At 47.2% G+C, this 10,139-nt stretch overlaps 2 protein-coding genes across 2 annotated transcripts; one reads left to right on the forward strand and one right to left on the reverse strand.

The window, feature by feature from the left end:
* Positions 1-358: 358 nt before the first annotated feature.
* Positions 359-5,304, forward strand: FOMMEDRAFT_112677 (ketoacyl-synt-domain-containing protein; the record flags this gene model as incomplete). The annotated part of the gene is made up of 7 exons (XM_007269921.1): positions 359-932; positions 983-1,146; positions 1,201-1,402; positions 1,458-1,607; positions 1,667-3,345; positions 3,405-4,177; positions 4,234-5,304. The coding sequence occupies 7 exons, from the start codon at positions 359-361 to the stop codon at positions 5,291-5,293; spliced, it is 4,602 nt and encodes a 1,533-aa protein (XP_007269983.1). The 3' UTR covers positions 5,294-5,304.
* Positions 5,305-5,531: 227 nt separating this feature from the next.
* FOMMEDRAFT_170261 (acetyl-CoA synthetase-like protein) lies at positions 5,532-9,944 on the reverse strand (the record flags this gene model as incomplete). Its single annotated transcript, XM_007269922.1, has 20 exons — positions 5,532-6,012; positions 6,074-6,327; positions 6,389-6,535; positions 6,591-6,624; positions 6,678-7,197; positions 7,252-7,520; positions 7,581-7,638; positions 7,684-7,834; positions 7,880-8,057; positions 8,111-8,208; positions 8,268-8,302; positions 8,353-8,435; positions 8,490-8,543; positions 8,595-8,726; positions 8,773-8,864; positions 8,929-8,997; positions 9,064-9,387; positions 9,436-9,706; positions 9,759-9,819; positions 9,892-9,944. The coding sequence occupies 20 exons, from the start codon at positions 9,942-9,944 to the stop codon at positions 5,569-5,571; spliced, it is 3,327 nt and encodes a 1,108-aa protein (XP_007269984.1). The 3' UTR covers positions 5,532-5,568.
* Positions 9,945-10,139: the final 195 nt, after the last annotated feature.

Raw genomic sequence — 10,139 nt, forward strand, 5'->3', positions numbered from 1 at the left:
CTTGAGAAACCATGATCGCTGGCTAACATCACGGCCTGAAGCGGGTCGGTTTGATTCTAGGCCTCTCATATTTGCCACCGTTTTTGTCTGCTTCCCATATATATAGCTGTAGATTCTTCGGATATTATGCACTGAAGATGATTAAGTGTATCAAGCGAAATGTAGACTGAGTGTACAAGAAGCAGGAAAAAGAATGTGACCGTGATGTTATCTAATTCTGTCACAGTCCTTCCCCAGGCTGTGTGTGCTAGATCAGTCTCACCATCAACAATATTAATGGTAGTGTATCACTTCTGGGTGGCAATGCGCTCACAGAGTCACACTCTCAATTTCAAACTATCATCCCAACTCCCAGGAGATGAACCTCCAGAAAAATCCTATTGCAATAGTCTCGTCCGCCTGCCGACTTCCTCTAGGCATAACTAGCCCGTCTCAGCTCTGGGATGCTTTCTGTAATTACGGAGATTCGAGGTCGACCTTCACATCTCCGGAATCAGTTCCGGGCTCCCGAAAGTTAGATAATTTACCTAGAATTAGCTCTACAAAGGTTGGGGGAGCTGGCTGGTTGGGTCCAGAAGGAATTGAGTCTTTCGATCCAAATTTCTTCAACATCTCACCTGCGGAGGCTGAAGTCTTAAGACCGAATGCACGTCTTGCTTTAGAGCTAACATGGGAGCTGCTTGAGAGAGCTGGAATTCCGCCTGCATCCCTGAGGGAAAGGAATGTTGCTGTGTCGATAGGCATGGGTACCGAAGATGGTTGGGATATTCGGCGTTTTTCGGACGACAAATTTGACGCATTTGACCATCGTTGGGCCGCGAACAGTGACCCAAGTGGAGTTTCCGGCCGTGTTTCCCATTTCTTTGACTTTCGAGGCCCAACGTCTGTCATATCTTCTGCGTGCTCGTCCGGTTCGTTTGCCCTGCGAGATGGTAAGGCGATCATTTCGGTTGCATGGAAAATTCCTAATCGTACACCAAAGGTATCCAGTCACTTTTAGCTGAGGACTGCGAATTCGCGATTGTCGGTGCGGTGACCACGCATTTCGTCACTGCTCCCTTCGATTGGGCGGCATCTGTGAATGTTGCATCTAAGAGAGGCCAGTGTGCCGCGTTTTCCGACAAGGCAGATGGATACGTACCCTCCGTAAGTCAAATCCCATGGGCTGTTGGATGGCCTCGGCTGATCAAGGCTCCCAAGGAAGGCGCTGTCTTCTTTCTCCTAAGAAAGCTTGACTTAATTGGCTCTAGCCCAGTCCTTGGAGTTATTCGATCTCTCGCGACAGGACACAACGGAGCAACACGAACTCTCACCACACCAAACGTCTCTGCTGAATCGGCTCTCATGCGCCGATCTCTGCGTGCGGCTGGCTTATCACCATCCGAAATCAATATTTTAGAAGGTGTGGTTCAATATCTAACTCATGATACGTAGTACAATCTGACACGTTTTTATAGCCCACGGCACCGGAACTCGTCTGGGAGACGCGATAGAAGCAGAAGCATTTCGTAATGTGTATGACACCGACGAGCAACGACAGCATCCACTCTGGATTTCTTCATCAAAAACGCTTTTTGGCCATTGTCAAGCGGCCTCTATGTTTGTTGGTAAGCTTGCGATTGTATACAGTGAACATCGACTTTTAGCTACAATACGCCTTGTTCAGGAATATTGAAAGTTCTCGCCTGCTTCGCAAATAAGGCAATCTCGCCTCATCTTGTTGATCCTCTGCCAGAGTTCAAAGAAGGACAGATTCTAATTCCTACGACCATAATGTCGTTGCCAGATGGAACATCTCTTTCTGCCCAAGTTTGCAGTTTCGGCTTTACGGGTTCCATTTCCAGTCTCGTCCTTCAGGAGGGCCATGATTATCCAGTATACCCCCAAGAGATGACACCAGATATTGTTGATGTTCTACCTTGTATCCTTCCCTTTTCTGCCAAAACGGCTAGCGCCCTGGACGCTCAAATTCAGGTAGTATATGATTGGGCATGTGAAACAGGATGCCGATTGTATGACTTGGGCGCCCTTTTATCCTTATGTCGCGAGCACCATGCGGTCAGAGTTATTGTCGTTGTATATGATATCCGCGAGTTACGAAGGCTCTCATCAACGGGTAATAGCCAGATGTTAGATGATTCTGTGAACTACAACATCCCTCGCGAGAAGGCAATGGCTTTCCTCAACTTCCCAAATTCGTCGAGCCCAATTTCGAAGGAGATTGCGGAAGAGGTAAACGTCCTTCTGGAGAAAGATCAGGTTCTGCACGCCGCGTGCCTTCTCTACACCAAGGGACACTGGCTCCGTTTTGACGAAATATACGATCTCCGGAACGTGGTGCATTTGCGTCAATACCTGCAGACATTTCCGACGTATGCCTTTGACAGGAAGCCGTGTTGGCGAAGAATTCCCGATTCATTACGCTTGACGTCTCCAATAGAAGCACCGGCTGTCGATATTCTCGATGCAAGCGGCACATCACGGCCTCCCTCAATGTCTGTCATAGCAGAACATATCGCGTCGGTACTTCGAATTCCCTTGAAAGAAGTGCCTTATGATATCAATATTTATGACTTGGGGATCGACTCCTTGAATAGCATTGAGCTCTCGAAGACCTTGTCTCAGGAATTCGGAATCGCACTTCCGACAGAAGAGCTGTATTCGCTACTTACCGTCCAAGACATTTACAGTTTCTTCTCAAAGAGGATCTTCAACAATACCCAAGCGTCCGTTTCTGCATCTAATAAGCGGTTCTCTCAGGCAGATGTCGATGCATGGATAGAGAAGTACGGTGCATCGCTCGCAGCCTCGTCGGCCCATGCAGTCAAAGAAAACCGATCGAGCAAAGCATTAACAGTTCTCTTGACCGGTGCAAACGGAATGCTTGGTTCTCGACTTCTTCAAGAGCTACTCTTGAGGCCTTCGGTGATACGGATATTTTGTCCGGTTCGCGGAGACGCCTGGGAACGCCTCTTACAAAGCTACGCTGACCATGGGCGTGACGTCGCGCAACTTCGCAGGGAGAAGGAAGCGGGACGAGTTGTTGTTTTCCCTACATCGGACCTTGGCGATGAGCATCTGGGATGCAATGCGGATGTCTATCATGAACTACTTCAGAACGTCGATACCATAATTCACCTTGCCTGGAAGCTTGATTTCAACGCACCTGTCACCTCATTCCAGAACTGTATTGAGGGTACTAGAAACTTGGCATTATTATGTGCAGCTGCGAAGAAGCACGTAGCCTACTATTTTACCTCGAGCTTCAGCGCATATTTTGGTTTCGAGGATGCCCTTCTTCCGGAACAGCCATTGATTGCGAGTTTAGGCTCATGCTTGGATCAAGTAAGCCTGAAATAATTCTTTCGATGCATGCCTTAACAGTGTCATGGCTCGTGTGTTAGGGATATGCGCTTTCAAAGCTCATTGCTGAGCATGCTCTTTTCTCAATGTATCGATCCTCCGAAGCTGCCTTTAGCTTGCGAGTCGTCCGCATCGGACAAATATGCGGTGATTCTGTAACAGGAGATTGGAGCCTAAACGAAATGATGCCAATGATGATTAAAGCTTTACCTGTACTTGGTGTCCTTCCACGGAACATGCCGGACGTCACTTGGATTCCGTCAGACGTTTGTGCAACTGTGCTTGCAGAGTTTGCAACGTCTCCAATGACAGGAGGTGAAGCGAAGGTACTCCATGTGTCAAATCCTCGAATCACCCCATGGCCCACGGTCTCCAAAATGCTAGCCAAGGTACTACGACTGAATAACGTCGCGCTCGTTACCTTGCGCGAATATGTTGATATCATACGAGCCTTTGCATCACATTCCGAGCTCAGGATTATCCGTCTCTTGCCATATTTCACGAATGTCGTTAAGCAGGGAGAGCTTCCTTCAAGATATGCTCTGTTGGAAGTCAAAGAAAGTCTAGCCCATAGTACAGCCCTTGCAGCGTGCCCCGCAATGGATGAAGAGGTTTTGCAGCGTATCGTGACAAGGTTGATGGGAACAGGTCAAAGATCGCCAGCTCCTCTAGGTCAACTACCAGAATCTCCAGTGCTTTTATTCGGGCCTTGGTCAGAATTTGTTGCATCTTCAATCGATGACAGAGAGGCAAAAGCTCGGATTCAGAGTATAGCTTTACAAACAAGAATTGCAATTCAGTATAGTGAACAAGAGTGAGTTTTCGTTTTAAGCAATGTCTATGTGAATTAATTATAGAGTATCTGTACAGTACAGCACTTGACTCACAGCTCGCGACCCTTGCCAGTCAAGTCGCAGCATTTGAACGGCTCAAGAGTCTATCGGTGCAGCCAAAAGCAGTGTTAGGCTACTGCTTCGGGGAGTACGCAGCATCCGTTTGCGCTGGGATACTTTCTCTGGAGACTGCTGTCGATATCATTGTCCGGAGAGCCGTCATGTTGCGTGATGTCAAGGGTAGCATGCTGAATGTATTTGCTGAGATTAATGCTGTGAAGCGACAGATGCTGAAGCTGCCGTTCAATATGGAGATCGCCATTCATGCAGGCCCAAAACACTACGTGCTTTCTGGTCCACCCGCTCACATCACGACCGCTCAGACAGCCTTCCACAATATGGGCATTAAGACGAAGATTATCGAGACGTCTATACCATTCCACTCAGCACTCATGGACCAGCCTATGAAGACACTTCAACTACCCGACTTCGACCGCCATCCCGGGTCGTGTCTGTACGTTTCGGGGCTGACGGGAAGTTCTATCGGGGGCAAGAGGCTGGGTCCTAAGTATTGGTTACGCCACATGAGGGATCCCGTGCTGTTTGTTGATGCCGTGCGGCACATTCGGGAGCACTTTCCTTCAAGTACGCTCATTGACATGGGCCCAGGACACATGCTATCCTCCATGATTTCCAGATTTAACTGGGATGGCTGTCGAATTTTCTCGCTCGAGAAGTTCCTTGCCGGAAATATTCCTCGGCTTGTTGAACAACGCAGTAATTCCGATTTGGGTCAACGAAAGACAGAGACAGTACCTGAGCCTGCTGTTACCCCACCAACAGCGTCTGCCACAGGGAAGATGAATCGTGAAAAGGCGGAAGCTGCCTTTGTTGCTATCCTTGTGTCCGACTTTGGTTTCAGGCCTGAGGAGTCTCAAAGCTTGTTTTCGAAATCGTTCGTCATGCTTGGATTGCAGTCACTTGATTTTGTTTCGTTCTCGGAGAAGGTGCTGGCTAGTATCGGCTTGGTTATCCCTGCCTCTGCATTTGTGGCCGACGCGACGCTTTCTGAGATTTTGACTTCACTTGTAGATTAAATTTGAACACGTTTTTCTGACTAAATAATAAACTTACTGTATAAGGAAGTTTGTCATGTAAGGAAGTGTGTCAGTGTATATTATTTTTGAAAATCCGAATTAGGAAGGCGATCTCGCACTTTGCTTTGATAATGCAACGCGTTCCAGTCAAATCGTCCTCTGTGGGCACACAACTTATTCAAGAACACGATTCATATTTATGTTTCACAACAACGAGTAACTATACGTATACGAGCTTATCAAATCCAAATCCATCTTGGTGTGCGTGCTGTTCATCAATTCAAGAATCCAGTCTTCTTCCAGAAGATTACCCACCGCTCAACGTTCTTTCCGTTGATAGGAACCGCGTTCCTCAGCACACTCGAGATACGAGATGCATGCTCGAGCGCGAGAGTCGGGGATCCGAAAGGGTCGTCCGCCTTGCCAAGTGTCCCTATAACTGAGCGGAACAGATCTAAAAGCCGTAATGCTGGGTTCTTCTTGAGAGCCACTTCCAGTTCCGAGACACTGCCGGATTGCGCTGACTTATTGGACTGGTCAAGGGCTTCTATCCATTCTCGGTACGTAACGACGACCACGCCCAAACTCTTTGAGAACCATTGGATCACTTCGTTCCACTTGACCGGATGAGGATGAGCAAGATGAAAAACTTGTTCCTCTGATTGGAGCATCTCGAGAATGGCACGGACAGCAATGTCCGTCGTTATCCATGAAATGACCTAAACAAGGAAGTCAGTCAAGGATAGGTCCAACGTTTTCACAGCAATAGAAGACATTTACACCATCGAGAGAAGGAAGCATTCCGAGGACAATGCTAGATTTTATTAGACTCGGAAACCACTCATGCTCGTTCCACGCTCCAGTCGTCCCTCCCGTAAGTTGCCCAGGTCGAATAATTGTCATTTTCAACGGAGTTCTTCTGGCCGCTTCGGCAAGTATTTGCTCCGCCACCCACTTTGATTCTCCATAGCCACTACCTAACCGAACGTCTTCAATTGACAGGAGTTCTTCAGGTTCAGCTGTCTTCGAGAGGCCTATTCAAAAGAGACGTGTCTTAAAATAAAATTACACTTTCGACAATTCCACAAAACATACTCTGTTGGAAGACCGAGATCGAACTGATGAAGACGAGGCGCGCAGGGGAGGTTCCTTTGCACCCTAAGCAGAAATCGATGAAATTCCGCACACTTCTGATATTCGACTCGAAAGAAGCAATCGAATTGCTGAAATTTACTCTCCACGCTGAAGAAGCGAGATAAGCGTTGAGTCTATACGATTGCATTAAGGCAATGCATACCGTTATGGATTACGTGTGACACCGTGCCTTGCAGCTTTACGAACTTGAGTATTGAAGAGATACAAAGGTAGAAATGGCGAAACTAACCTCGGCATAGCGCTCCGGTTCAATTCCAAAACCAGAATCACTCGGATCTCCTTCTATAGTCTTCAGCTTGTTGCTATGCAATAGTTTCAGAGCAAGGTCTTCTTTCTCAAAAGCGGACTTTAGTCTGTCAAGAACCGGCTTATCCGAGTGGCGGGAAAGCGCGTAGACAATCGAGACAGAACTACTTTGCAACAGTGTGGCGAGTAAATTTGACCCAAGAGAGCCGGTGCTTCCGGTTAGTAAAACGACGTGGCCATCTGCGTTCTCCTTCGGGGATGGGAAAAAATCCGGGAATGAGTCTGTGTATTTCTCGACTAGTTTCAGCAATTCATTCTTCTTTGCGCTAAGTGAATTTGCCTCGGAAGTAGCATGTCCCGTAATGATGAGAGCAACTTGGTTTGCGAGACCGGAAATTGTAGGGTTTTCATAGACGAAGTTCGGACTGACAGCGTGGGCAAGCTTCGGATGAGACCCACGGAGTGCTCGTATAATCGTGTTACGGATCCAAGTTGCCTGAAGGCTGCATACAATACGCACGTCAGCTGTATTAACACAAATACGAATATTATCATACCTGTCTGCGCCGTGCTCAAACAAATCATTCTCGTCCCCCAAATAACACATCTCTTTCTTCATTGTCTGAGCAACCACATCCCTGATAAAATCGAGGACGGAACTCTCAGACCAATCCTTGGGTGGGGCAATATCAACCTGAGCACTATCATTGACAATAGTATATAGTTTGTCGATTTCCTTGGAGTATGCCTCAAGCACTACTTGTCTACGAAGCGATCTCTTGGCAGTATATTGAAACGGTTTCTCGGGTGACGCGACTATTATCATCTGAATAGTCATACTATTTCATTAGTTTATTACATATAACGGTCAGTCCGAAATATGCACCTCCTTGAAAAGACGGGAATGGCCCGGAGCGAATGCGTTGACTTTCTCAACAGTTGGCCTGCGCTAGTTCAGCATGGGCGGATTATAGAACCACAAAACTGACCATATTGCATTCCGGAACTTTTCAAGTTCCACCGTGTCGAAATGATCGACTGGATAAGCTTTACTCGGTTGGATTAGCACACCGCATTGGAATCTGCCGCGTCCAAACATGATTGCATCTTCAATTTGCGAGTCTTGCTTGAGCATCGTCTCTACTTGCAATTAGTATTTGATCACACGGTAATGAGATCGCATACCAAGTGGACCTGGATTCGTCTTCTCGCCGTTTGAGTGGATGATTTGATCATCTGCTCTTCCTACTATTTTAAAGTAGCCTAGCTTCGTTGGATGAGGTGATACGAGGTCATCCGACGCGTATCCGTCCACTCCGTTCACCTTCGTGTTTATTGAGAAAGGCTTGAAGTTGTCCGATTCCTGGAAGAGTTCGGCACCAATATTCAAACTCGGATGGTAATACGAGAACTCACAAGGACTATAACTCTGAACTCGTTTTCACTGAAAGGCTCTAGTCGAATCTTTCTGTCGCTTAAGAACTTGAAATATTCCCAAGCCATGCCCGGATGCTCTAAAATTGCGAAACCAGCTAAGCCATGGATCAAGATACACCGCTATGTCGGATCGTACCAGGAAGAAATGCGCTTAATCCTGCCGTTTCTGTTCTGAAGATATAAGGTAAGCTTTTGCGCATTTGCTCATTAGCTGAACTCACGACGCATATGTTTGATAAATATTGACGCCTCTTGAGGCTAGATGGTCGCCGGCATGCTTTGCGAGTGGTCCACCACCATACACCTGTCAAAATACGGTAAGGAATGTAACAAGTAAGCTAGAAGCATGAAATCATACAACGCCCTTCATCTTTGATAACTCATCGACATAGTGATCGACTTGGGACCATGTCTGTCCAGGCATGAATTGATATTTGATGCCACACTGGATTGAATGACATACCTCTACGAACGAAGGCGGGCTGAATAAATAGTCCGTCTCTGCAACCAATGCTGCCTCAAAAACATTGACTGGATTCGGAACAACAGCGGGCGACTGAGGTTTAAACAAAGCCAAACAAACTCCGATGCTTGCCTGTTCATATGAGCACGTGCTGAGGCTAAGGAACAGACAAACATACAGGAAATGCAATGAGAAGAGCACCCAAAGCGTGGAACAGAGGAGTGGAGTGGCAGCCAAAAATGGTACCCGAGACGTCCACTTCTCCAGAAACTACCGTTGCGTCAATTAATCAGTTTTGTACGCGAGATTCCATTGATCATTGATTAAGACTCACGAGGTAAGATAGAAACGCAAGACAAAGCTCTGTGTGTCCAATAAACAGGTTTTGGGAACGAAGTCGTGCCTTGGGAAGACGATTAAGACGGAGGAACAAATAAGCTTTTCGCGTAAGAGAAGTGAAAGGAATTACCAGAAGAGTGGTAGATAACAGCGTGCGAGTCCATGGTCAGCTTCGCCGATGGAACAGGCTTGAATTGTGGATCAAGTCCTGCATTCGGGAATAAATCATTGAAAGTGGGCATGGCAATCTGTCGCAGGTCGGCACATTCGCTGGCTCCAATGGAATCATCCGCGAGCTGTTGCAAAGTCGGCTCGGGAGAGACAAGGATAGCGATTGGTTTCGTCCTCGACAAAAGAAACGCAACTGCTGGAGCGCTATTTCGAGTCGAGATTGGGAATATCGTTGCACCAGTTCGTAGGCCTCCTATATAAGCGCAGAAGAATGAAATCGTATCTAAACACAGATTAGCATTCGTCGAGTACATATACGTTGGAATGGTACCTGATGCAGCAAGGATGGCGATGACAGGTTGTTTTGTACTCTCCTCACTGAGTTGAATGTCGAGAACGTCGCCCGTGCACTCGCGAAGGTACTGGGTTGCTCTGTGCAATCCCTGCACTGCCTCTCCCATGGAAATTGATCGTATAATACCTGGCTCATCCTCGTAAATGAAGAGTGGATAGTTTCGGTTATGCTCGTAATGCCAGTCGTATAGCTCAGGAATTGTGAGCGAACCGCGCAAAGGAGGCCGAATAAACGATATTTGAGGGCCCTTCCCGTTCATGAGAGACGTGAATTCATCAGCGCATGCATTGATCACTCACCTGATATTTCTTGTAGCCCTTATGCTTTCCGAAGCCAATGCGCTTTTCAATGCAATGGACCCTGGTGGAAGCACCTTTGTGCGGCCAGCGCTCAGTTCAGGGCCTGATAAGATGATTATGTAATAAGACTCACGACTCAAAGAGTTGCGTACTTTTCGCATCCAGGCCCTGAGTCGCACGGCCCATTTTTGGTTAGCTCCAACTGGCCACATGTAGTTACACTCGCATTTCACTAAGTCAAAAATAAAGTACTTTTCCTTAGAAAATACATGTTCCCCTCCCCCAATCCCAACTAACACCCAACTTAACACCCAAACCTAACAGCCCAAACTTACCCTAAACCTAATTAGGGTGGCTCTGCCCCCCCCCCCAAGCCCCCCT

This window comes from Fomitiporia mediterranea (assembly GCF_000271605.1).
Source record: "Fomitiporia mediterranea MF3/22 unplaced genomic scaffold FOMMEscaffold_11, whole genome shotgun sequence".
NCBI classification, from domain to species: Eukaryota; Fungi; Basidiomycota; class Agaricomycetes; order Hymenochaetales; family Hymenochaetaceae; genus Fomitiporia; species Fomitiporia mediterranea.